Here is a 26,748-nt window from a genome sequence, read left to right as displayed (position 1 = left end):
TGGCCGGGACACAGCAGCAACGGTTGGAGCACACCTGAGGCCCAGATGGGGTAGGGACCTAAGCTTTGTGCTGCTGAGTAACATGTTGCTTCATGGGACCACCAGGTGGGCTAAGTAAGAGACTCTTTTCTTAGGGGCCTCTGGATTCCATCCTCACCCCCATCTTTTACATCGGAGCCAGGGCTCTGAGTTCCAGGCCCGGGCCATACTCAGGGCTGTGGGCTGCAGACCAGCCCTCACCTCCAGAGCGGGAGACCACTGTAGTGGGGTCCACTGCTCAGCCTTGAGTCTTGGCCTCATTGTGACCCTGGGGCAAGTGGCTTCTCTCATGCCTCAGTTTCTACTTTTGAAGGAAGAGCTTAATAAGAGCAGATTCCTCCTGGGGCCTTCATGAGGGGTTCATGAAATCCCAGGTGCAAACTATGAAGTGCTGTCCTGGGTATATGTCCTGGGTGGATACTGGGGTCCTAAGAGCTGCCGGCTATATTACTGATATTTTGCCAGATACCCCAAGAGCCCATCACCCAACACAGAGCCCTAACTTCTGCCTTCCTCTCCTTTGGAAGTTCGTTTTTGAAAATGGAGGGATTTTTGGGCAGGGTTACCCTGACTGTACCATGCCCTGGGCTGCGTCAGCCCCACACTCAAGCCCTCTCAGTCTTTTCCTGCACAGGGGTCTTACCTGCTGTTATGTTCATCATCATTGGTTGGCCCATTTTACAGGTGAGAAAACTGAGGCCCTGGGAGACTGTAACATGTCTGGGTCTGTGACGTAGAGGTGGGCAGAGGTTTATCTGGGCAGTGCCTGCTCAGCCCTCCAGTGTTCTGTATCCTTCTGAGGCCTCTCCAGCTCCCCCACCCCTCCTTCCCCTTCCTCACAGCCCCATGTTTGGGAGAAGGCAGTGGCCCCGCTGGGACAGGAATGTGGTAGCTGACCTTGGGCCAGAGCCTGGTAAAGCAGATAAGAAGGCCCTCCCCTTGGCCTCCTGTCCCTCCATTCTGTCCTCCCTTGACTGAGAGGCTGTGGACTCTCAGAATTTTGTTTTCCCCACCTGTAAAAAGGTGATGGGATGATGGGGTGCACTTTCCATGAGCCCAGGCCTAGTCAGAGCCCAGCCCAGCTGCTCTTGCTTCCTTCAGTCCAGTAGCTGGAATGGGACAAAGACCCAGTCAGCCAGCCAGTGTCTGAAATCTCCTACCTGCTAAGCACTTTGCAGACATCCTCTCTGTGGTTCTCTGGAAGCACACTCAGATTGGGGTCCCCAACCTATTTTGCACACAAAGAAATGGAGGATCAGAGAGTGGGTGGCTGCACCAGAGTGACACAGCACATAAGTGCTATGGAGATGGGATGGATGGGGTCGTCTGTGTGAGCCCTGCCCCAGCTCCCCTGGGCGCCTCATTCCAGTCCCCCAAGAACTGGCAGGTGTGTTGCTTCCTGGCCAGGAGGGTAGACCACAGGGGGATCTCTGAACATGGGTATTACTGCCACAGACAGGTAGAATCCTGGGGTTGAGGCTCTTGGACTGTGGGTGTGAAGAAATTACTTTGCCTTCCTGAGCCTCTCTCCACTTCTGCAAGATGGGGACGCTGGGCTAAGCTCTAAAGTACCTGGGCCTCATGCAAGTCATTGAGCCTTAGTTTCCCCCTAAAAAATGAAACAGACCTCTTGGGCATCTCAGTGAAACAGATGAGGCTTGACCTAGGAGGTATAGCTAGGGCCAGAACTGGTGTGCCATTTTTATTGTTTTACAAAATTAAAAAGAAGAGGACAGACGGGTACCTCTCCCCTCTCCAGGCTCCCTCGGGCGGCTTCCTTTCGGTTCCCTTTGATGCCTTCAAGCCCTCTGGCTTTCCCAATCTGCCCGGCACAATCTTCAGCCTCAATTTCCCTTTTCTCCATCAAGCCCCCACCCTGTGAATCAGGCCCAGGGAGTGGGAGGGGGAGGGGCCCAAGGCCAGGTGGTCTTGGCTGCTTCCTGCAATAGGGTTTGGAGGAAGGACTTCCAGAAGCCCCCAGTGAAACAGGACCTTGCAGGCCCTAGTGAGTTCATCCTAGACATTGCTGGATTCTCAGCTCCCAGGAAGGAATTGAGGGGCCTGGGGCTGCCCTCTCAGCCGGTCTTTGGGGTGCTCTGGCAATAGGCACTTAGCCCCTCAAGAAAGGAGAGAAATCCAAGGCAGAGCTATGCACAGCCATAGGGCCTCTCATGGCCTCCTCCATCCGCCCTCAGCTTATCTAGAACCCCAAGTTCATTCTCGATCACTCCAGGCTTGTTGGTCATTTATCATTACAGCAAGCATTAGCCAAGCCTTTACTCTGTGCCGAGGACTTTAGCTGTGAGCTCACAGCCTTCCACCACTTACCTTCAAGGGAGGCTCGTTGACTAGCCCAGTGCACAAAAGGGAAATTGAGGTTTAGAGAGTTTGAAGGTCAGACCTAACACTGCACCAAGTTCCTGGGGGGAGGGTAGAGTTCTGGGCTCCCTGCTGGGCCTGGCCATGTCCAAGTTCAAGTTCAGAAGTCCAAATTTAAGCTCAGAAACTAAGGCCTCTCTGTGGTTCCAGGCAGCATCCAGCTCTGGTCACCATGTTATTCCTCACTGGCTGTATTCACCTTTGGTGAGTCCCTTCCCCTTTTTGGGCAGAGCCCACTGGGGTGTCCCCATCCTATTGATATTTTTTGCTGCCAGGGCTTGGGCCTAGAAAAGGGTCTCAAGGTAGGAGGACAGACTGTTCACAGCACAACCCCACTTGTTGTGCCCCACACCACCATCCATCTTTCCACTTCATGGGCCTGGCACAGCTCAGGAAGGCCTGGGACAACCCAGCCCACTGGGACCTTGCGGTGGCCTCCGGTCTCAGTGTCCCCTCCCATTCGATATACTCATACCTGGCTCCACCAAAACCAAACATTTTCCCGGAGAGCAGAGGCAGAAGCCCGAGACTCATCTGGTGGCCTTGAGGGTCGGCTGGCACTCAGGCCCTTGGGGGCCACAGCAAGGTCAGTGGTCCCTCTCTCCCTCCCGGCCTTGCCAGCCGGAGCCCAGTCTGCCCCGAACTGTCTCCTGGTCCGGGCCTCTGGCAGGCGCAGGTTTCAGCTCCTGTGATAACTCGGAAAGTTGAACTGGCCCCATTACTGCGCTGAGATGGTTGGCGAGATACCGCCTTGATAATGGGGGAGATACAGCCTCTCCGTGGCCAATAGCCCAGCCTCTCCACCCATTAACATTCCCCACCAGCGATCCGCTCCTGCGCCTATCTCCTCCATTTCCACTCCTCCCGCAGATAAGAATGGAAATTCTGACTTCATAGCTCACTGATTAAAGTGTCTGGATTTCTTGATAATACACAGATAAATTATGTTTTTGAAAAAGAAGGTAGGGGGGGGAGGGCGGGGACCTTGGAGGGGAGCCCTTGGCTGTCTTTCCAGCCTTTCCTGGCCCCCGGGCAGGCCGTGCACCTCGGAGTGTCCAGCATGCGCCTCCCAGGTTTTGGTACAAAGTTAGCAAACAGAGGCCAGCTGGGAAGGCAGAGCAGGCCTCCCTCAGAAGGAGGAATCACATTGGAGGGAATTATGCCCAGGCCTGAGGGTCAAGCCCTCTGTGGAGGAATTATTGGGCACCTACTGTATCCAGGAGACACAGTTCTCGGTGTCCAGGAGACACAGACCAGAATAAGCAAAATTCCCAGCGGAGCTGGATGGTCCCAAGGCCTCCTGAACTATGCCAGGCCTGAGCCAGGAGTTTACCTGCCTGCCTGGACTCTTAACTCTTAGGGAACAGCTCTGTGCCTCAGTTTCCTCATCTGTCAAATGCGCACAGGCTGAGGAGAGGATGCACCCCCCCAAAGGCAGGAATTTTGTTTGTTCAGGTCTCTGTCTCCTGGACACCTAGAACAGGGCGTGGTTACACAGTAGGTGCCCAACAAATGTTGAGGGACCAAGCAACGCCCCACTTGTCTCCCTGCCTCATCCCCAGCCATCCTGCCTTTCGAGGCCTGCCCGGCTGCCACGAGTGACAGCAGCACCCAAATGGGACTGAGGTGCCATCTCTGAGTCTGTCTGGATAAAGCCGCATCCTTCAGCTGATCCGAGATCCTGCGCTGATGGTGCGATTAGCAACGATTAGGGCTGGCGTGTGGCTAATCCTCCCGCTGAGGGACAGGTGTGCCTGCAAAGAGACACCCAGCTGTTTGGGAGGGGAAACCAGGGCCCTGGCAGCCTTGACATGCCAGCTGGGCCCGTGGTCAGGCAGAGACCACCTCTCTCGCTGCAGAGAGCCTTCCAGAGGGACTGCAGAGGCTCCCGGCAGGCATAGAGCAACTGGCCATTTCCCCCCTTTCTGCAACTCTTTCAAAAATGAGATTATCTGTGAGCCCAGAGGCAGGAAGCCTGAGTGGACAGTCAGCAGCATTTATGGATGGCTCTGGGACTCCCCAATTATAATAATCCTAATAGTGGCCATTGTTAGATAATACCTCCCTTTACTAGGCTGTATGCCAGGCCTGGACTTGACCTGTGTTATCCTGACGAGTACTCCCAGCAGCCCTGAGAAGGGCATCTCTGACCTCATTTCTCCTTGGAGGGTTCAGACTCAGAGAGGTTGAACAATTCACCCAAGGTCACACAGCTTGAGAGGGAGCCATAAAGACACTGGCTTAGAGGCCTGGTCAAGATGAGCTACTGCTCTGAACCACACAGTCATGTCCAAAAGCAGTAGGTGATAGGTGCCTCTACATCTGCCCCCAGAAAATTGGCTGCTTTTATGATAAAGTTGGTTTCTTTCTGTCTTTGGGAGTTTGATTTATTTCAGTGTTCTAACGGAAGTTAGCTACTTTTTTGTAAAATGGGTGCATATATCAATATCGATATTTTAGTAAAATGGGTGAGGGGGCAAGTATAGAGTAGGGTACCTGGAATTTGATTCCTGCCCCTTGGGCAGGTGGTCTGGGCAAGTGACTTAATGTTTCTGAACCCTAGTTTCCTCACCAGAACAATGGGCATAATCTTAATTCTGGCCTCCGTGGCTTTTGAGGAATGAGACAGGAGAGAAATAGGAAAAGCATCAAGAACTCAAGGGTTCTCTGAGGGACATGGACAGAAGGGGCAAAAGTAGGTTTATAGTTGTGAATATGGGAATCAGAGTTTATTCTTGTATTATTTATTAATCTCTATTATTTTCCATATAAACAACTGTAAACCTACCATTGCCCCACCCTGTGTGGGTCTGCCTGCTGCACATGCTCCACGAATGCTACCAGCATTGTTCCTGGACTCTTTTGGGCAAATAGCTCTGGTTTGCAGAGGCCCAGGGTCCTGTCAGTAATGCAGGTGGTTCTGGAACATTTGTCCTATGGGCCTGGGAGTCCATTCCTTGAAGGACCCTCCATTTTCACCAGAGACAGAGGGAACATAGAGTGTGGGGTCCAGCCTGCCTCCTCTCTGTGGCTCACAGGCACTGCTCTGTTCTGAGCCTCAGTTTCTACATCTGTAAAATGTGACTGAAAATACTAAGACCCGCCTTGCAGGCCTTGAGCTGGGAGTCAGGCACCTGCTGTGGCCAACTCCCCTGAGGGCTCCCTGTTCCTATGCAGCTGTGCCCATCCTGGCCTCACAGGATGCCTCAAAGGAGGAGCTCACACCCAGTCTCAAGGCCCAGATTCAAGTCCCAGCCCCACCTACCTTTGTCCTGTATCCTCTCTGAGCCTCCCTGCCTTCCTCCTCGGGAGAGCCGTTTAGTGAGCTAATGAGAAGGGTCCAGGGTCTCTTCCCTCTGCAAGGACTGATGTGTCCAGGACTCCTACCCCTTCCAGCTGAGAATTCTGGGTAAAGATCCTGGGTGTGTTGGACACAGCTGGAGGGAGCCTGAGGGAGGCCCCACCCCCTTGGTTGCCACACTTGGGGGGCTGGGTGTGGGGGTATGTCCCACCCTACCGCTCCCCAACAAGAAAGGAAAAAAGAAAAGGGAACTGTGATAAAATGGGTGGTAGGCTTGTGTGGTGGAGGAGTGCTATCGCTGTTATCTATCTGCCTCTGCTCTGAGCAGTTCTGTTGTTTCCCTTATCTCATCCACCAAAATGCCAAGAACAAAAGCGTGAGCACACGCATACACATCACACACACACACACACACACACACACACGCACAGGAGCCCACCACTACACAACTCGTGGAGTCCCTAGAAAGTGGTGAAAGCGAGGGGGTTCAGGTTCTCTTAAAGCTATGACCATCATCATTTTGCAAAGGAAGTCAAAATACAGCCCTCCCTGAGACAAGGCAGCTAAAATTAAGAAGTTACCTTGGAGGGAAGAACCTAGCCTAGCCTGTGTGTGTGTGTGTGTGTGTGTGTGTGTGTGTGTGTGTGTGTGTGTGGGGGGGGGGGCGGGGGGGGAGGAGGGAGAGAAAAGGTTCTAGCTGTGCTGCTACATCCTGGCTGTGACCTGGGGTCAGTATCTTTCCCCCTCTGAGTTGCTAACTAGGGGTAGGGGGAGTAGGTAGAATATGAGGATTTAAGGGAACCTTAGAGGAAAAGGAAGAGCCTGCACTGTAACCAAAGTCTTCCCCTGGCTGCAAGCGGCCCATTGTGTTACAGACTTGGGGCTGGGGCAGGCCAGTCACCCAGAACCTGGCACTCTCAGAACCTGCTCCCACAGAATGTAGTCTCCCCCAGAGTGCAGCCTAGGCCCTCAGGGCCCAGGCCTCCAGCCTGGCATCCCAGAGCCCAGTACCCCCTCCAGCTTGACGCCCCCTAGAGTCCATCATCTCCATAGCACAGCCTCCCCTTGCCTGGTCTGGCACTTCCAGAGCCCAACCCAGCCCCTCACAGCCCAGGTCCCTCAACTTGGCACCCTGAAACCTGGCATTCCCAGAGCTCAAGGCCCCCAGACCTAGCCTTCTTCCTCCTCTTTCCTCCCTCCCCCCCAACCCCTTGCCTGATCTCCCAACCAAGGCTCCTCCAGAGTTCAGTCTCCTGAGCCCAGTAACCCTAGCCTGGCCCCCCAACCCTGCCTACTCAACAGCTTCAGGCAGGCACCCCCTCAGCCAGGAAACCAAGGTCCTAACTTGTATGTTGGCAGCCAATGGAAGCAGGGTATGCAAATAAGCATGAGTGTGACACAGGGATTGGTTGTTCACTGAGGGGTGGGGCCGCCTCCAGTGTCCCAGCCCAGACCTTGCCCTCCTGGTGGAAATCCCTCCTTTCCCAGCTTTGGAAGGGCTGGCTTCTCCAGACCTTGCTGCTGAGGCTCTCCATTTGCATGGGAGCAGAGGAATGGGCAGGTTGGCCTTGAGATGACCTCCTGCTGACCCTCAGAGCACAGACCCTCACAGCCTGAAACTGGGGACCAGGATTTATGTGTTCTGAGATCAGCACCGACAACTCTGACTCCCAGATGGGGACACCAAGTTCAAAAGCTGGGTGGGGACAGTTCAAGGCTGGCCAACCTCCCCTTCTACTCCCTATGTCTGGCACCTCCAGACCATGTGCATGCTGTCCCCTGACTCGCTGCCCTCCTCCAGCTATGATTTTTATTTAGAACTTGGCTCTGCCAGGCTCTCTGTAGCACCAACTTCATGAATGACAGGCAGTTCCAACCCGTTTGCCAGACCTGCTCCCCCCTCTGTAAATCTGAGGATCTGGTCTCTGCCTCCCAGGGCGATTTCTCCTGAGCCTCAGTTTTCCCATCCACACAAGGAAAAGGAAGTTCTCTGGGGGCTTCCTACTCTTTCTGTGACTGAAGCATATTCTAGAAACTTGGGGTCTTCCAGATTTCCCATTTTCAGAAATTTACATGACAGGAAACCATGTCTGTAGGAAGTATTCAAGCAAGTTTGGGACATTCTTGTGTTCAAAGTCACTTTGCACCCCTGGGATATCTTGTCAGCAAGATTGGGCCCAAGTAGGCCCAGCCAGAGCCCCCACCCCCACCCCTACCCCAGCTCTCATGGCACCAGCAGGGCTCGGTGACCCAAAAAACAGCCACAAGCGTGGGTGTTTTCAAAAATGCGTAAGTGGAAAATAGCAGAGGGGTGAGAAGGGAACGAATTTGGGCTGAGATCTAAGGGGAGGAAACGGAGGGGGCCGTCGGGCCAGTACCAGACTGCCACTGTATGACCTCAGCTGAGCCCCTCACCTCTCTGGGTCTGGGCCTCCGTCCCCTACCCTGTAAGATGGGGTGATGGTGCCTCCCAGGGGTAGGGAGGGTGAGGGTCACAGGGACTCAGTGCATGAGAGTGGAAGGACAGTCTGGGCAGCTTCACTTGGGAGGAGTCTCCTAACACCTGCCTGGAAATCTCTCCAAGGGAAGTCCCCATTCTGCCAGCATCTCTGTCTTCCCTGGGACAGTGCCAGGCATACAGTAGGTGCTCAATAAGTTATCCCTCAACTGATTTCTAAATCTATTTCCATCCTGGCCCCTCCCAGAAGAATAAAGCAAAATCAAGGGGAAAAGGAAACTGGAAGAAAAAATTAATGCCTGCAAGAGAATGTGTTATAGACAGAGCCCTAAAGTGCAGGAGCTGGGGTCCTTACACAGTAGACAGCAAGGTCCCCGTCCCCGAGGCAAGATTGGGACTCACTCCTTCAGGGACTGGCTGTCTGGGAACTGGGACATATAGATTGACCTCTAACTTGTAATGACTATCTATTGGCGGGGACGGGGGGGCAGTGAGGGGTGGACCAGGGACCTGGTGACCTTCACAGGTGGGGCCTCAGTCCCTGCCCTCATGGAGACCAAGGTTGATGGGGAGGTAGAGAAGGAAAAAATCCCTAACAATGGAGGGATCCCCTGTAGCTGGAGGACTGGTGGTCAAGGAAGGCCAGGGGGCCTCAGTGAAGCAAACTTTGGGCAGAGACGTTGGGGTGGTGGTGTGTGAGGAAGAATGTTCCTGGCAGAGGGAACAGCAGAGGCAAAGCTCTGAGCAGGGAATGAGATGTCATGGTGAGAGAAGTGCCAGGCCCCTGCCGTGCATTGACCAGCACAGTCAGGGCCCAGTTCAGTGCCAGCACCACCTCAGTATGCCGCCTAGCCCTGGCTCCAGGGCAGTCACATGACCTGGGGTCCAGGATGTGAGCTGGGATAGAGGAACTGTGCATAAGGCTCCCCCTTTCCTCCTCCTCTCCTTCCTCCTCTTCCTCTCAAGTACCAGACTTTTCCTCTCCACTTACTCTGTCCTGGCCCAGTGGGCTCTGGGAATCCAGACGCAAGCCAATGTTGGACAAGTCAGAGGGTGTGGCTCAAAGCTGTAATGTCCAGGCCTCAAGGCGACTGTCATCACTGTAGCTCTCATTCACCCTAGAGGGGTCAAGGTTGACAGTTTTGGAGCCACAGGGCCTGGATGCAAATCCCAGCCTTCCATTCATTGAGGCCCCTTAGGCCAATCTCTGAAACCCCTAAGCCTCAGACGGGGCCCTCCAAGGTGGTGAGGAGCCCATTAGGGGCTACATGGACTGCTTTGCGCAGGCCTGGGGCTCGATCCAGTCTCACAGGGTATTCCTGGGCTGCAGGCTTGGAGATGGATGCCAAGGAACTCTTAGACCCTTCATCGGGGCCTAGCAGGGCCAAACTGTGACCAGCAGCAGAACTTTGCCCAGGTCAACTGGTCTGGCCTGCCTTCTGGACTCTCCATGACCCCTCAGCATCCCCATCCTGTCCATGGATGCAAGACCAGACCACAGAAAGCCCTGGCCTCAGTCTCTGCATCTGGCAGATGGCCTGAGGCAGCATGATGGTAGGGAAGTCCATATCACTGTAGAGGACTATGCACCAGGGTAGGGATCTGTGTCTCTGACTCCCTGGGGAAAGGAACAGACATTTAATGGAGCATTGCTGTGTGCTCCTTGGCACTAGGTCACAGATTTTTTTTTTTTTATTGTAGCAAAATATACATAAAATTAATCATTATGACTATTTTAAATATACAATTCAGTGGCATTAAATATAATACATTCACAAGGTTGTGCAACAATCAGCACTATCCATTTCCAGAAAATTACCATCATCCCAACAAATACTGTCACCATTGAACAGTAAGTCCCCACCCTCCTCAGACTCCCACAGCCTCCATTCTACTCTCGGTGTATGAATTTAAAAAATATATATTATTGATCTAAGAGAAGAAAGAAGAGGGAGAGGATATAGAAACACCAATGATGAAAGAGAATCATCGATTGGCTGCCTCCTGCACGCCCCACACTGAGCCCACAACCCGGGCATGCGCCCTGACTGAGAATTGAACCATGACCTCCTGGTTCATAGATCGACGCTCAACCACTGAGCCATTCCAGCCGGCTCTGTGTATGAATTTGAGGCTGTTTTAGCCCCTATTAATTGAGGTAACAGGCTCAGTGTAGACGGGGCCCTGTCCTGCAGGATTTGAGGGCAGGCTTCTTCCACCCCAGATTCCTGGATGCTGTGGCTCTGGACCCCATGGGGATGAGGGCTGCCCTGAGCCAAGAGGTACAGTTTCAGGCCTTGCAGAGTCTCCAGCTCCTCACAGGACTGGGGAGGTGCCTGGATTTCCCCATCTCTGCAGGGAGAGCAGAGTAGTTTGCTGCTTGAGACCTGGCCAAACCCACTGGGAGGAAAGGCCTGCCCAGAGAATCAGCTTCTTCTTTCCTCCCTCGACACTAGAGTCTTCCAGGTTTGGGGGGGTGTCCAGAGCATCAGGGCAGCCTGGGGGTATGGGTGCAGGACTCCACCTCCTCAAAGAGGAGGTGAATGGGCCTAGAGTTCCCACAACTCCTGGGGCCATAGATCTCTGGTAAACTGGTGATGACAGGCCCTTCTCACACAGTGCAGGACCTAGTGTAGTGGTGTCTGAGGGCCGGGAGCCCCAGAGGTGAGAGGAGAAATCTGGAGCTGAGGAGGGCTCAGCACCTGCCAATTTCCCTCGGTGTGTCCTGCTTCCCCTATCAGATGGCAGGGCCCTGTCACTCTGGAGCCCTTGTCCCCTTCCAGGAAGCAGTCTGCCTCCATCCATCTGACGTGGGGGCCACCGGGCGACGGCTCCATTAGCTGCAGCCCCGCTCCCATCTATCAGCCTTATCAGCCCATCGGGAGAGAGGATCTCTTTGGAGCCCTCGGTGTTTCATTCTCTCCGTACTCTTTTCCTGTCTCCTCCCCAGGCTGCCTCCTGCTTGCCATTCTATGCTGTGGCCTTGGCTGCTTCTGCCATGCCCCATGGCCTTGACCACCACTCTCACCCCATGCTGCGTCCTCTCCCCTTCACCTCCCATCAGTCACATGCCGGGGTCCTTGCCACACGGCCCCACGTGTGTTCTCCAGGGCCCACGAGTGGCCTGGCCCCTCCCCACCCAGCCCAGGCCACGTGGTCTGCACCCCCTCCCCTGGGAGTATTAGTAATCTGTCCTCGGAGTGAAACAATCTCGTGTAATCTATCAGTGGCTATCAGGCCCATCAGAGGGCGGGGAGTGGCCAGGCCCAGAGATGGCGCCAACCTCCAGCGTTGATAAAGTTTCTGAGCTGAGCGGAGATGAATGTTGAGTAAGTGCAGGCCGCGCGATAGGATGTGGACTTGGCAGGCCCGCAGCTCCGGCTGAAACCAATCTCTCCCCTATCAGCCAGGCTGGGCTTTCTCAGGCCCCGCTCTTTCTTCCCGCCTCCTCCGCCTCCCCTTTCTCTGCCTTGCCCCGCCCGGCCCCTGCCCCTGAGGACAGGGGTGGGAGGTGAGGGGGGCGGGGGTGAACCTGCCTGATGGCCCTGGCCCTAGAGAGGGGGCAGGTTTGGGGCAGGATAGGGTCCTAACCGAGGCCAAGGGGGTGACACCCAGTTACCTGGGTGGCTGGCTGAAGGTGGTGGCCATCCACAGCAGCTGACCTCCCTCCAGTACAGAGCCCGAAGTCTTTGCTTAGCTTCTCGGGTGCTGAGAACAAACCTCCAGCCAGCTGCCTAGTTCTGTAGCCCCACTGCTTCTCCACCTCCACAATCCTCAGCGGCAGAGCCAGAACCCACCAACTCTTCCCGCTTCCGGGGCTTTGCATTGGCAGTTCCCTGTCTGGAGTGGTCTTCCTCACCACAGTTGCAGCTTCAATGTCGCCTCCTCCTACAAGAATCCCTTGCTCCACACCCACTTGCTATTTTTCTATCCTATACTGTCTTAGGTGTTCATGGTATCTGAGATGCCACAGTGTGTCCACCCCCACCCTAATGTACACACACACACACACACACACACACACACCGTCTGAACCTGTTTGCTCAGGTTGACCTAACAAGTGGCAGGCTCTCAGGAACCTGGTAGAAGGAGTTATATACTCTTAGGAATAACTCACATCTGGGGAATCTTCACCTCCTGCAAAGCATTTCCCATCCACTCCACTAACAGCACTACAAGGTCAGTGTGGCAGTACCCGTTTGCCAGGTGGGTAAATCAAGGCCTGGGCAGCTTCCTAAGCTCAGAGCCATGTGCCTCAGAACCTGGCCCAGCTAGGTTCTGCCTTGCCCTGAATAGCTGTGTGGGCAGATAGCTCAAGACCCGTGATGAGGCCAGGTGGGGGCTGGTGTAGGGCTCTCTGACTCAGTTTCCCCATCTGCAGAGAGGAACCAGTTTCCCCACAGGCCAGTATTGAAGAGGGTCCTGGAAGAGCTTCATAAACTGTCAAAGGCTGTGCACTTGTGTCCCAGCTCCTGGAGGGAGGGGCCCTGGGTGCCAGTCATTGTACACCCCTGCCCTCCCTACACTACAGCAGGGAGGTAGGTGAGCACCCCCATAGAGTGGAAAGAGGCATGCTGGCCCTGGCCACACAGCAAATAGCTGAGAGAGTCTGGGCTCTGGTCTCAGGGAACAGAGAGTTGGAAGGGAGGTGGCACACCCCAAGATCCAGTCTCAGCCCCTCGTCATCCACCCACACATGGGCTTAGACCCCAAGGCTCCCCTCTGGGGCCAAACAAGATTCCTCAAGTCCCCTCACTCCTCTACCCCAGACTTCTCCCGTGGGAGCCCGGCAGGCTCCCAGCCACACCCTGCTCTGAGCCAGGCCATCTGTGAGCAGTCTGTTTCCCACCCCCAAACCCATCACACTTACCAGTATTCGTTAAGCTCCTACTATGTGCCCAGTGCTATTGCAGAGCTGGGATACTGGCATGGGCTGAGATTCAGCTCTGGCACTGAAAGAGATGGGAAGCCATGGGGGCTGCTGGGCAGAGGAGGGCGGGTCTAGGTGTGGAGGGTTCCAGATGAGTACAGTGGAGGACACGGGTATAGACAACCATCCATAAGAGAGCGTGACCTTAGTGTCTGTGCTGACAGCGCTGGGAAGAAGGAGCTGGGAAGCTGACCACACTGGCCAGGAGGGTGAGGCCTAAGGAGGAGAGGGTGGCCACAGGGAGGCCTGGGAGGAGGTCCTCCTGTCCCAGAAGCTGCACAAGTGGACGGTGGGTCTCGTTTTTGGGCCTGAGGCTGTTCTTGGTGACAGCAGCCCCCAGGCATAATGGGGACACAGGGACAAGATATCCACATGAGTGTGGGTGCTGGCCTTTACCTATCATCCACCCACCTTCTGCTGAGAGGAAGGTTTATTTTGTCTTTGGCATCTAGGCCTCCTCCACACCCTTCCAGTGGGGTCTGGGCGTAGCCAGCCCAGCTGCCAGGATTATGATCAAGAGGGTGGGAGGGGGGGGGAGGGGGAAAGGGACCTGGGAGAAAGGAGAGAAGCTGGGACAAAGAACATTCAGGTGCGAGGAGGGAGACCAAAGGCATGGGCCTGGCTGGGTTTAGGGCCAGGGGAGAGGCTCTGGGTGGCTGGGGGTGTGGGAGAGTTGACAAGGAAAGGTGCTAGTGTCTTTGCATGAGACTGGGCCACAGCGGGCCCTGGGTTTTATTTGGGCACATGTGACTGTCCCTCCCAACTTTTAATAAACACTGTTCAACGCTGAGTAACACTCTATTGTATGTGAATTATATCTCCATAAGATCTTTTTAATTTGTTAGCAACTGGAGTAGGTCCCAGTGGCTCTTGTCCATGAGAGCATGGTTCTGTGTTCCGAGAGAACATGGGGCCCCTGCTTGGCATGCCCCAGGCACTGCAGGTTTGTGCTTGATGCTGAGGGCATCTCTTTGCCCTCAGATGGCCCAGGGTGTGTTGCTTGTGACAGCCACCCTCCTCCAGCATGGCTTACTGGGACAGTCTCGTCACCAGCACTTTCAGGCGTGGCCTGGGTGCCTGCTGAGCTGAGGCTTACAGCCTGGCGGATACACACGGCAGATGTGATGGGCACACCAGGACCTGAGAGGCGCAGGGCCAGGGACCCAGACCTGCACCTCTGGAGGAAGAGTATGAATTCTCTGTCACAGAGTGCGTTCAGTCAGCGCCTGGCTGATCCTGGTTGGAGAAGTAGAGAATCAAGCTGCTCAGTCCCCATGTTTCCTCTGCCCCAGGCCCACTCGTGCAGGCCAGGAAGGGGGGGGGGCAGGGGGGCAGGGCACAGGACCAGTGAGGGAAAGCGTCTGGGTTCAGGTCCTCATAACAGACAGAGGTTCAGATGCTTGATCTCAGAGGAACAGGCTGCCCCGCTCAAATAAGCCAAGATTATCTTGCCAACATCCTCTTTGTGGTCACCCTAGCTGTCATTGGGACTGATCCTGGGTTGATGAGAGCCACTGGCAGGCCACAGCAGGGGCCTATGGGCCCCTCCTAGTTTGTACCTATTGAGGCTCCTTCTGCACTGTGCTGGGACCCTCTGCGTCGCCACCAGCACCCTTATCCTCATGGCCATTGGTGCAGTCCTTGAACACCCCATTAGGGTGACTGGGGCAGTGCCTTCCTTGAAGTTGGTTGCAGGTAGGTCACCCTTCATCCTCCCTCTGGGCACTTCAGGGCCAGCAAGGATCATCAGCTGATCAACTCTCCCACCCCCAACTCTCATGAAAATTATACAAATGGCTTGCAAATAAATGTGAGGCTCCAGGGACACACAGACTGTAGGAGGAAGAGTTAATTGAGTGGTAAGAAGGCCTTAACCTGGCAGAGATGGGGCAAGAGAGTGTCCTGGCAGAGGGACAGCATAGGCTGAATCGCTGTGGCTAGAGAGCCAGGGCAGTGGAAGGGGTTTGGTTGTCCTTCTGGGATTAAGGGTGGAGCAGGGAAGAACTCAGGCCCAGAAGAGGCACCTGCTCTGCTGATGAACTAGACCCCACACTGGCAGTGGCGAGGAGAGAAGCAGGCAGTTGAGGCCATATTGAGGGGAATGGGGTGGGTAGGAGATGGACCCACTGAGATGATCAGGCTTTATGTGATATCTGTGGCAGCTCTCAGCCTCCTGATGGGAAGTGGGCATGAGAGAACCCGCCAAGAGGGCTGCTCAGTGTCAGGGCCTGGCTGGGTGTCCAAGAGGCCTCCCCCCAGAGCTCCAGCCTCCCCCTGTGGGTGCCTGTACCCCTCAAGAGGGCCCCCACCCCTCTGCTGCTGTCATCTCCAATGAGCCAATAGTCCAGAAACCTGCCTCTGTTCGTGTTAAAGAAACTGTTAAAGAACTTCTGATTAAGTGATCCTTTTTATCAGAGGCCCTACTGCCCCTGTCCTCTGGATAGCACAAGCTGACCTCATCAGACCCCCCTGGACTGTCTGGGGCCTTTCCACTCTAGGGATACCCTGTCTTCGCCAAAGCCCCATATACTGGGCTCCCTCCTGCTTCTCCAGGCTTGGTCCCTACCCAGCACTCACCTCTTCTAACCTGCTTCTTTCCGTCCACCTGGGCCTCAGCTGCCTGTCAGAAATGCGTATAAGTACGAGGTACTTGGTCGTAACAAGCCTTGGACAGTGAGTGGAGACTGCAGGCTGTAGGGTGCAGCTAACAGGCGGGTGCTTGACCAGGGCAACCAGCTGCCCCTGCACTCTGTGCCTTGGTTTCCTGTCAGTCAAACGCTAGCTGGACTAAAGCCCTCCTGTCTGGGAAGGGGTTTAATAGCATCCAGTCGTGCTGGCCAGGACCCAGGGAGGAGAGGTCACCAGAGGTCACGCTGCCTCCTGATGAGAGGTCAGGGTTCAGATCCAGCTCTGTCTGCTGAACCCCCAGAATGACTGGGTCCCTCTGACCCTGAGCCCCCTAGAGTATGGCTCCATCAGGGAGAGCAGGGCTGTCCCTACCGCCTATCTGTCCCCACCATGGCCTGAGCTGCCCGCGGCCCAGCGGTGGGAAAGTCTGAATCTGTTGCTATTTTCTCTCTGTTATCAGGGCCTTATCTGGCCACTGTGCCACCCAGAGGCCAGGGTCTCTCTCCTGGCAGCACTGAGCCCCCACCTGTCCACTGGCTGCCCAGAGCCAGCAAGACAGGAGGCCAGGCCTTGTGCCAGGCTTCTGCCTGGACTGCTCTCCCCAGCCCCCAGCCCCTCAGCACCCCAGCCCTTGTCACCTCCATCTCCACCTCTAGAGGGCCCGGTGGCACTTCCATGGAGAACTGAAATAATAACGATTGTAATAATAACTACAAGTCTGTGCTCAGCACCTACTGGCACCATCTTGTCTGAACCCTGACCCCAGCCCATGACAGGAGGTTACTGTCATACCAGGCTGTCAGCAAGGAAACCAGACTCAGGGAGGCAGGACCTACACAAAGTCACCAGCCTCAACATCCTGCTGTTCCTTCTGCCTGGAATGCTTTTCCTTGACCCCATTTGCAGGCAACCTCCTTTGGTCCCCTTCTAGGTCACCACTCATTTGTTGCCTCCTCCCAGAAGCCTTCCCTGACTGGCACCTCCATCCCTTCTTTGTGGCAAAGGCCACACCTGCATTTTTCGTATTTCTTTCTTGGGGGTACATCTTAGTTGCTGCAAGGTCTCCAATGCTTGTGGGTTCTGGCACTTGGTGGACTCAAAAGTGAGTGAAGAACTGAGCTAGTGAATTGATGAGTAAGTGAATGAAAGAACAAGGACTAAAAATGAGCCATCAGATCCCAGGCTTCGCCTGGTGACCCTCTCCCAGCTCTGAATTTCTCCAGGCAGCCCAGGATATTGGTGAGAGAGGAGCGGGGCACATAACCCTGCAGGGACCACCTGCCCCCCAAGCCAGTGAGCCTGCATTTAAAACCCCACTCGGACACAGGAAGGGGGTACCTGGCAGATGCCTGTCCCTGTTTCCTCCCCTGTAAGTTGGGACTACAGAGGACGTTCCCAGAGAGGCATAAATGGCCCATGCAATAGGCAGGCATAGGGCAAGAGCCAATGCAGGTGGGGGCTCACTGGACCTTGCCCTTGTTCTTTCACATTTCCAATGGCCTGGTTGGGGGATGGTCAGAGTTGCCCCCATTCAACAAGGTGTAGTCTGGGGGGTGGAGGGGGTGGCAGCCAGTGCTTTAAGCCATCTCCAGCTGCACCCCCCTGGAAGGTCGACCTGGGAGCTGAAGTCCGGAGGGACTTTATTCTCTCCTCGGCTACCAGCTTTTGCTTTCTTCAAGGCAGTTATTCAGAAGGACCCCTCAGTTGCCTTGCTATCAAAGCCAGGAGTGCGTTAATCATTGCTGCTCCGGGAATTGGAAAGAGTTGGGATCATCCCACTGCACAGAGGCTGTCTCTGTAATTCAGTTTTAAAGCATGAAAAAAGGGAGTTGATGAAATTCCACTATCAGTGCTGAGCCAATATGCAAAATATCTCACCCCCAATCAAATAGCTATTATGTTTTCATTCCATTTCGGCATCAGCTTAATGAGCAGGAGACTGATCGGAGCGCTGGCGTCTGCTCACCGTGATAACCAAGGGTCTCTGGGCAGCGGGGGCCATGCCCAGGGCTGCCCTGGCTGGCGGTGGCTGGCAGTGACCACTGACATCGTCCGTGTGCACCCCCCAAACAGGTGCTCAGCCTTGGGAATCGGCCTCTGGACCACACCAGGCAATGGGGTCAGCTTCGTCCCTGCTCTAGGTCATTTGCGGGTTGAGGAGGTGTGAGGCTGCACTCGCACAGAGAAGGGCCTTGGTCTGAGCCGGTATCTGGAAGGGTGGCTTCTTGGAGAAGACTCCTGCCCCCCCCCCCCCCCCCCGCATCACCACCACTGCTTCCTCGCCCAGGCCCATGAGCAGGTCAGTCCTCCTTGCTGGACCTCAGTTTACTCATCTGCAAAGTGGGAGTGACTCAGGTTTCCATTTTGGGAGGTGTTGGGAAGTGCATTTGCCCATCATGACTCTCATAATAGCCCTGCCTCCCCCTCCACCTGGTCCTGTCACCTTCCACTGTCCTCTCCCACCACTCCTCCATGTATGGTAGAAGTGTAACCCTCCTCCCCCCCCACACGGTCCCCATCATCGCTGTACCCCTGGCTACAGGGGGTTGGAGGGGTACAAAGGATATTTACAAAATGCTGAGCACAGGTAGTGCTTAATCATAGTGCAATCCCCCTCCCACCCTCCCACCATTTCCTGGGCCCTGCTGGGAGGTAGATGGTAGTAGCTAATGATGATGTGATAGTTGATGTTTGGGGCATATGTACTGTGTGCCAGCCTTGAGCTAAGTTCAAATACAGGTGTCACCACATTTCATCCTGTAAGGTAGGAGCTGTGCGATTACTGAGCACAGAAAACTAGAGTTCCTTGTCTGAGGTCACAAAGCAAGGACACTTCCCGCCTGGCTCAGCTGTTAGGTCTCTGGGCAGAGAGGGTCCCATAGGGGCTGGGCAGGCTCTGTCCTAGCCCAGGGCACCCAGGAAAGCATAGCATCTCAACAATCACCCTTGCCAACTGAGAAACCCTCCCCCGGAGCCCCAGGTGGAAACAGGTGTCATGGGCTTAAGCGGGAGCAGCGTGGCATGCTCTCTGCGCCCCGGGAGTGTGGGGCGGAATTCTCCCGAGCTGGTTGTGGGGTTGTAAGCGATTTGCTGGTTGGCAGTTGTCTCCTGCATTATCAGAGCCGTGTTAATTGTGCTGGAACTGAATTAGCGGCATTAGAATAAATTGCCTCTTTCTTCACGCTCATTGTCACGCCTTTGTGCAGAGTGGATGCAGAGCGGATGCCTTTGTTCTCCAGTAAATGGACCCAACGGGAGCTCAGGGCCTCCCTGGGTGGCGGAGGCCCACCTGAGTGAGGCATGGAGAGTAGGGGACCTCCCGGGGCCTGACAGGCATGAGGAGGGGAGTGTCAGTCCCACCCCAATGCTCTGGTCCCTGCCTTTTCTGAAAACAGGTAGCTTCTTACCCATTCTCCAAAACCGGCAACTGAGGCCCTGAAATCCCATGGCCCATTCAACAGGAGGGGCCACAGCCCTGAGGCAACCCCTCTAGCTCTGAATGAGCTTCAGAAGGCACCAGGGCTTCTAGAAAATGGCCAGCAAATGGGCTGACCTCAGGACTGTGTGCTGACCACAGTGATGGGCAGTGCCCACTCAGGGCCGACTCCATGGGAGAGGGATCAGAGGCTGGCCTCCACTGCACCCAGAGCTTCCCACCAAGGTGCGTGCCGAGGGAGGTTACTGCGGGTCAGGCCTCCCACCTGTCCCAGGGGCACAAGCCCGACCGGTCTGGGGTGTGCCCAGCCCAACACAGAGCCTGCTTGTGTGGGCGCATTGACGAGAGCACAGAGGCTTAGCCTGGGGCTGGTTCTGTGTGGTCTGATTAATTATAGCTCTGAGGTGTCCTGGGAGGTTAGAGCTAAGTCCAGGGGACTACCGTAGGGAAATGACCCTGCTGCCATGTGTGGACGCTGTGTGCCTCAGGGTTAGGATCTACCTCCCCTTACCCTCCATCGCTGTCTCCAGGCTAAGAGGAGGTCAGCCCTACTCTCCTCTTAGCCTTGACTCCCCACTCCTCCTTCCTATATCATATCGAGGCCTGTCCGGATTCCGGGCTTTTGCACAAGCCGCTTCCTTTGCCCTCAGCTGTCAGCCTCGCACCAACATCAACCCCTGAGATCTGCTGGTAGCATCTGTCTTTCTCATTTGACTCCCTCCCTCACACCACATTTATCATTTTCTGTTGTTTCGGTGTGGGGCCTGTCTATTGTTTGACTATCTCCCTGGCTGGCATGGAAGTCCCCAAAGACTCCAGAGGTCCCAGCACCTCTGCTTTCTAGAACAGTGTCTGCCCTCAGCTGTCCATGGAAGTTAGGAAAGGCATCTGCCCCGCCAGAAACAACTCGGTTTTCACTTCTGTGGCGGGCCATCACCCACCTGTAAGAGAGGTGCCCTGAAATGCAAAGAGAAAACCGGCTTTGCACCTCCCTGCTCCATGTAAATTGCTAGGTTTTGAAAGTAAGCCTGGGAACTCGGCCACCACATTTTATCATAGCCTCATGGGTCTCCCTGTCCTGCTGCCTTGAGCTAGTTTCCCTGGCCGTGTTGGACACTGGCTGGTTGCACAGTGTGACTTGATGGGCAGGCATCGGAAGCATCAGCAGGCCCTGCCTCCCTCCATCAGCTAATTACCCACCTTCCTTCACCCCCTGGAAAACCTTGGCAAAGCTGGAGAGTAAGGGCACCAAGGAGGACACGAGTAATTCGGTGAAAAACCCCTTAAGCTGGACAAATTGTTGTGGGGTCGAACCCTGGGTTCAAAATAAGACCATCAGAGGCTGAAGATTGATTAAAAAAGCAGGCAAGGATTTATTGAAAAACTGGCCAGGACTGCAGCAAGAGCACCACACGCAGGTGGACTCCACACAACTGCACCATTTCAGGTATAGGCAGTCCTTTTAAAGGCCTAAAGCACAAGAATTTTCCTTTGTTCTAAATTCCAAAGGCTGGAAACAGGGTCCATCCCAGTCACATCCTGCTGGACATTGGAATGTGGCCCTATCTTGTGATAGCCGATAACACAGAAGCAGAGCTCAGAGGTTATCTACAGTTTCTATCTCTGAAGGTTATCTACAGTTTCTATCTATGAAGGTTACTGAGTGAGTGGGAATCAATCTCCTGTGGTCCTGGTCCCAGGCAAGGGAAAATTGCCTTAGGTAAACATCCTGTGTTTAATCAGGTGCAGGAGCCAGACGAGAGGGGTTAAAATTCAAACCACAGTTTTTACCTGAGATGTATATTCTTAATGTCGTATTTCAAAATTTTAGTCCCTCTCTGTGTTTTTCTGGGGAGAAAGCACTGGATTTGATCGGATTCCCAGAGGGGTCATGACCTACAAAAGATCAGGAACCACCAGCCACTGAGGTGTGAATCCCAAGCAAGTCTCCCTCTACTGCTGCTTGCCTGCCTCTGGGGCGGGAGCTCGATGGCCCCTGAAAAGTGGTTATTCCATTCTCTTAGGTTTCCTTCTAGTGCTTTCTATTCCTGTCAAAACAAGCCCCATTCTTCTCCATCAAGAACCTCTGACATGTGAATTTGCAGATGTTGCCACAGCTTCTTGCTCATTTTCCTCATCAGCAGGAGGGTCTGGATGCTTCAGGCTCAATAGCTTGAGACCAAAAGCCCCCATTCCCTGCCCCCCATTCCATAGTTGGGGTTTGAGTCAGGATCCTCCCCCACACCACATCTGGATGATGAGTGTCACCTCCCTGGTGACTGGTGGGTGGGGCAGGGCAGGTGGCTGCAGAGGAAGATCTTGGGGAGGTACAGTAAGTCCTCAATGTCATTTATAGGTTCTGTGACTCTAAGTTCCTTGAGGTATAACAACCAAATTTGCCCTAGGCGAGGAGATATAACTGGAGTTAGGTTCCTTTAGTATCTCATCCATGTTGTTCAAGGACCTGTTGTAATTGGAGCAGAGGTGGCCCCACTCCGGTACCTGTCCTAGGGCCCAGGCTGAGACAGGGATAGAGGGCTTAGGCAGTCTGGTGAGCAGGAGGGGGAGGGGCACCTGTTCACCACTGTTCTCTCTGTTTTCTCTGCCCACTGTACGGCACCATCTGTCTGATCTCGGAGCAGAAGTTGCCAACCTGGCCTGCACTCAGGGGCTCTAGCGGGTCCAGCTTTGACACCCTCCCAGGGCTAGTCCGGGGTCAGGTCACCTGGACTCCCATCTGCCTTCTCACCTGTAATGTGGGCTCCATGGGGTCCCCCTTGTAAGAGCCTCTCTGGGAAGGGTGGGGATTGGTATTAGGGGGCCCTAGCCTCCAGAGGTTGACTGTGTTCACCTGTGCCCCACCAGCTGTTTATTTCTGGAATCGGCTTCTCTGAGACCTCCTGTGTGCTGGATGCTGGGGCTCACCCTCAAGAAGCTCCCATTCCTGGACCCTGAGTGCGGGCTGCTTCCCACAGGAGGGGTCAGGGTCAGAGGGAACAGTTCTGCGAGGCCCAGGAGCTGTTTACCCACAAGAGCTGTGGACGCACACTGGGGCTCTGCAAATCCCTCCAGAGTAGGGGTGTCGAACTCAATCAGAGAAGGGGCCAAAATCTAAAATCCAGCCTAAATCGCAGGCCGAATGGTTTACTGAACAGTCATAAACTGTCATTGTGATGGAAACGCAGCGGAGTGCAGTGATGACAGCGCGGTGCGGGCCACATTGCAAGGCCTGGCGGGACGGATTTGGCCCGCGGGCCTTGTGTTTGACACATGTGCTCCAGAGCATACCTGTGGGACGAGGAAGGGCCACAGCCATCAGGTAGCCTCCAAGAGCTCCCTAAGCCACAAGAGTGCCCATAGTTGCTACCATAATTTGGAGCAGAGGGGGGAGTCTGGGACGATCGTCCTGACAAGAGCAGTTCACTGGGCCAGTAGAGGCTGTAGGGCAGGTGAGATGTAACCGGAAGGCCAGTGACCCCTAGGTGCAGAGGTTGGGCTGATATGGTTAAGGTTCACACATCAAGTCACACTGATGGCTGCCCCCTCATGTCCTCTGACTCCATGGAGTGGCCAGGGCATACCATGAGGGAGCAGAGCCTCACGATTTCCCTTGGGCTGTGTCTGCAGGTTCCCTCGGAGACATGGAGGCTGGAGAGGAGGCTCAGGCCGCAGACATCGGCCTCCCAGAGCCGGAGGCTGCAGCACCTGAGCCCGAGGCCAAGGAGGAGCCCAAGCCCCTGAGCCCTTCCAGTCCAGGTGAGTTGGGCAGTGGGTATGGTGGGCTGGGGTCTGGCACTTGGAGCCACATCTTTTCACATTCTGGCCTGTGGCTTCGTGAGAGCCAGTCCCTTTGAGTTTCCACGCCTGTGAAGCAGTGTTGAACTTGGTGTATCTGGGCTAACTGTACCTGATAGAGCGAGGAGAAGCCAGGGTGGCTCCCAGATAAGGGCTTGATCCCAGGGGCTGGAGGGAACTGGGAGTAACCCATTCTATAGATGAGAGAATGGGGCCCTGAGAGGTTAATGAGTTGCTCAGGGTTGCACATCCTACGCACCTGATCAAGGACCTGACTCCCAAGTCTGGATTCACATTGATTCTCCCTGTCTCCCCACCTGCTCTCCACCCAACCTCAGGCACCGGAATCTCTTCTTGGGACCTCCTGATGGCAGTTTCCCCAGTGGAGGGTGGGACTCACCTCTTAAGCTGAGACTAAGTTTTGGAAGGAGAGGCAGCCCTCCTCCCAGGGGTGAATTAACCTGACACCAGGAGGCTGGCTCAGGATAGCTGTACCCCCAGACATCCCCAAGACCCCTAGGAGGAGGGGCCTCACTGAGCAGAGGTGTTGGGGGAAGTCAGCACCTGACCTGTTTTCTAGAAGAAACATCCTGGAAGGCTAGTAGTGGGAGGACGAGGGGGCGGGGCCATCTACTGTGAGCCCAGCTCCCTCTCCTCCACCTCCCTGGATCCTCCACCATGGCCCTGGGTACTCCCAGTCCCATTTCATACCATGAATGCACACCGAGGCTGAGTTACCCCCAGGCCGTATTCTGATGGAGGAAACAGCCACAAACTGGACCATTTGGGAGAGTGGTAAGTGGGTGGGCATTACTGGAGTGAAGAAGAGATAGGGAGGCAACATTGAACAGAGAAATAGAGTGTCAGACAGCAGGAGAGCTCTGCAGGGGAGGAGGGGGCAGCCAGAAGCTGAGGAGGGGCAGGAGGTGGGCAGATATCCCAGACAGACCTTTGTCTCTGACAGGGAGGTTCCGACTCATTGTGGACCCTCCGACCCCCAGCATTTCCCAGGCTCAGAACTCGAGGTCACCACAAGCTCAGGAACCCAGCAAGCCTGGTCCTCTGAGACCTGCTGGCCCCTGTGTCCCTTTCCCCAGTAGCAGGCCCATTGGAGTCACCAGGGCTAATCAGTGAGAGGAGGCGGGGCCAGCGGGAGTTGAGCCCAGGGCTGGGGCTCCCATCACCCTCAGCTCACTGGGGACTGAGTGGCCATGTGAAGGGATCAGGAGCCTGGGCTCTGGTACCAGTTCTGATTCATTGTTGTTATCTCTGCCACCATCATCATCATCTCACATTGCTTGATGGAACACCAGCCTTCCCTCCCACTGGTCCCCAGCCCATGCACCTGTCTTTTCTGAGCCGGTTTCTGAATCTGTAACTGGGCGTGAACCCCTTGGGGTGGCTGATGGGGCCGAGGGAGTGTGTGAGGGGCCCCTTTTCACCATCACGATTACTATTAGCTGCTGTGCACTAATGAGAGGCCTCGCAGGGGCCTTGATCTGCCAAAGGGCAAGTGACTGGTTACTTATGGACTTTGACCCAGTGGCTTTCCTAGGGTGCTGGGCCCCTTATCTGATCTGGGAGCTGGGGCTGCACGGGGGCGGGGTGGGGAAGGAGCTGGAAAAAACAGCCGGGGTTGCACCTGGCACTGGCTGTGGTGATAACTCGGTGATGGGCGAGATAAGGCAGCAGGAGCAATATCTGCCTCTCGGGCGGGCCCAGCCCAGCTCCCTCTCAGTGGCTGGAGCTCAAATGCCAGCCACGTTGATTTATAGCCAAAAATAATAGGACTTTTATACTGTGTGATTGATTTATTTGATGTTAATCATGGCCCTTATCTCGGGTATTAATAATCTGCTGGGCACGTGACGTCACGGAGGGGGGGGGCTTTTATGGGAGCTCATCGATTGGGGGCTGAGGTAGTTATCAGGCCAGCAGGGAAGGCAAATATGCCCTTTGGGCTGGAATTGGGTGCAGGGCCTGCTGGAGAGGCCCCCAGCTGCCTGTGGAGCAGACAGGGAAGGCGGAGCCCACATGTGTGCCCCTGGCCTGGGCGTGCCCAGTAGGGCATCCTGCACTCTAATTATTAACAGCAGCTGGAATAGCAATTATTATTGCTACAATTAATGAAGGGAATGAGGGGTTTTAAAGGCCAAGGGGAAAAACTGAGGTGCCTGATCCTCCCCAATTAGAGCAAGTCTAGGGGTGGGTGACCTTAGGCACATGCTTACCTGGGCCTTCGTGTCCTTCCTGGCCACCAAGGATAGGTCAAGAGGTCAGGCAACTTGGTACCCAGAGCTTGGTGGGGCCTGATGGTGTTTTCCTCTCTGCAGAAGCTAATCCCCTGCCCCCACCACCAACACCGCAACCCACATCCCCTGAAGGCTCCAAGGAGATGGAGGGGCAGGAGCCAGAGACGAGTCTGGAGGAGGAGTCCAGCAGCTCATGGAGTGGGCCAGGTAACCATGCCTGCGGTCATGTCCGGCAACATTGGGTGGCCCCCGACCCAGCCTTCTGGGAGCCCTGGAGCTGAGCGCTCTGGCGGCTCACGTGGGACAGGCCTGGCCTGCTGGCTGGAGAGGTTGGTGGCAACCCCCCGGGCCTAGGCCTGTTCCAAAGTCCAGCTTATCTATGGGGCCAGGGGTATCGCTGGAGGCTAGCACCGAGCTGTGCTGATGCTCAGAGCTGAATGCCAGGCCTGGCAGATCAAAGTGGACCCCTAGGAGGGGAAAGAGGAACAGTGTTGAAGGCAGGGAAAGACATCCCAGGAGTTGGAAACAGGCAGGGCAGAGGGGTTAGGGGAGGGCCTTCTGCCTGGGCTGGGAATTTAGAGCTGTACAGGTGCTCAGGCCTGGGCAGGGTAGCCTGCCCCCCCCCCCCTGCCCCAGAGGTGGCTGTGGGCACCCGGGAGGTGGGAGGTAGCTGCAAACTGCCTGGCCCTGGACCACAGGGAATGTCTTTGAGGTAGTTTTGGGCTGCCAATCACACGCCCTCCAATTTGCAACTGAAATTCTGACCTTGGAAGTCCAATCAAATGTGTTCTTTCTGCGCCCCCCCCCCCCCAACCCAGTTCCACTCATTTGTGAAGAGAAGGAAGAATGCCGGTTGTCTCCATGGTTCTTTGGTTCAGGGACACGGGGTGACGTGCGGGAGGACTTGGCGGGGCTGCATCTCCAGGCGCAGGTACAGCTTGCCATGGAGGGCTGATGGTGGGAGCTGGGGAGGAGGAGGCAGGGTGTGGTCCTCGGTGACTGGAAGGATGGAAGGGAGACTACTCATGCCAGGCACATGCGTGATGCAGCAAGCACTTATGGAACACCAGTTATGTGCCAGAGTCTGTTAGCACAGTCTTCAGGGAGCATGCACACACACAGGCATAATAATAAGCGAGGTTCATGACCGACCAGTGGGAAGAAGGTACATGGTGAGGGCCTCACCTTGAGGGGGGTCAGGGAAGTCTTCGCCGGAGCAGAGGGGCACCCAGTGGCCAAGAGGATTGTCCAAGGTGATCAGCTGCGAAGTGGCAGAGCTGGGTTTGGACCCACCAACTGGCTCCAGAGTCGGCTATGGGTTTGTGAGCTCCAGCTTGAGTGATCACCCAGGCGGTCCTGTCCACCCTGTAGGGTAATATCATCATCTCATTTCACATAGAAACATAAGCCCCTAGAGATCAGAACCTGACCCCAGGCCAGGGCTGGAGTACCCCAGGAGCTTCCTACACTATTTGCATCCTTGGGGGCCAGGGGACTCCCTATCAGCTCCCACAGATATGAAATGGGCAG

General features: G+C 55.2%; 1 protein-coding gene across 7 annotated transcripts in view; it reads left to right on the top strand.

Annotated features, from left to right (window-relative positions):
* ZFPM1 (zinc finger protein, FOG family member 1) overlaps window positions 1-26,748 on the top strand; it is a 70,893-nt gene that overhangs the window by 7,190 nt on the left and 36,955 nt on the right. For 4 of the 7 annotated variants that reach the window (XM_036440241.2, XM_036440237.2, XM_036440236.2 and 1 more), the window contains exons 2-3: window positions 22,799-22,927; window positions 25,300-25,425. The exons of 1 other annotated variant lie outside the window; for it this stretch is intronic. In XM_036440241.2, coding sequence (XP_036296134.1) covers window positions 22,799-22,927; window positions 25,300-25,425 — 255 coding nt within the window. Of the gene's footprint in view, window positions 1-20,230; window positions 20,443-22,798; window positions 22,928-25,299; window positions 25,426-26,748 lie in introns of all 7 variants that reach the window. 2 more of the 7 variants (XM_045582607.1, XM_036440240.2) reach the window with 2 other exon arrangements.

This window comes from Pipistrellus kuhlii, unplaced genomic scaffold (assembly GCF_014108245.1).
Source record: "Pipistrellus kuhlii isolate mPipKuh1 unplaced genomic scaffold, mPipKuh1.p scaffold_m20_p_17, whole genome shotgun sequence".
Classification (NCBI taxonomy): domain Eukaryota; kingdom Metazoa; phylum Chordata; class Mammalia; order Chiroptera; family Vespertilionidae; genus Pipistrellus; species Pipistrellus kuhlii.
The sequence above is the reverse complement of the archived record's forward strand: the minus strand, read 5'-3'. Positions and strand labels throughout refer to the sequence as shown.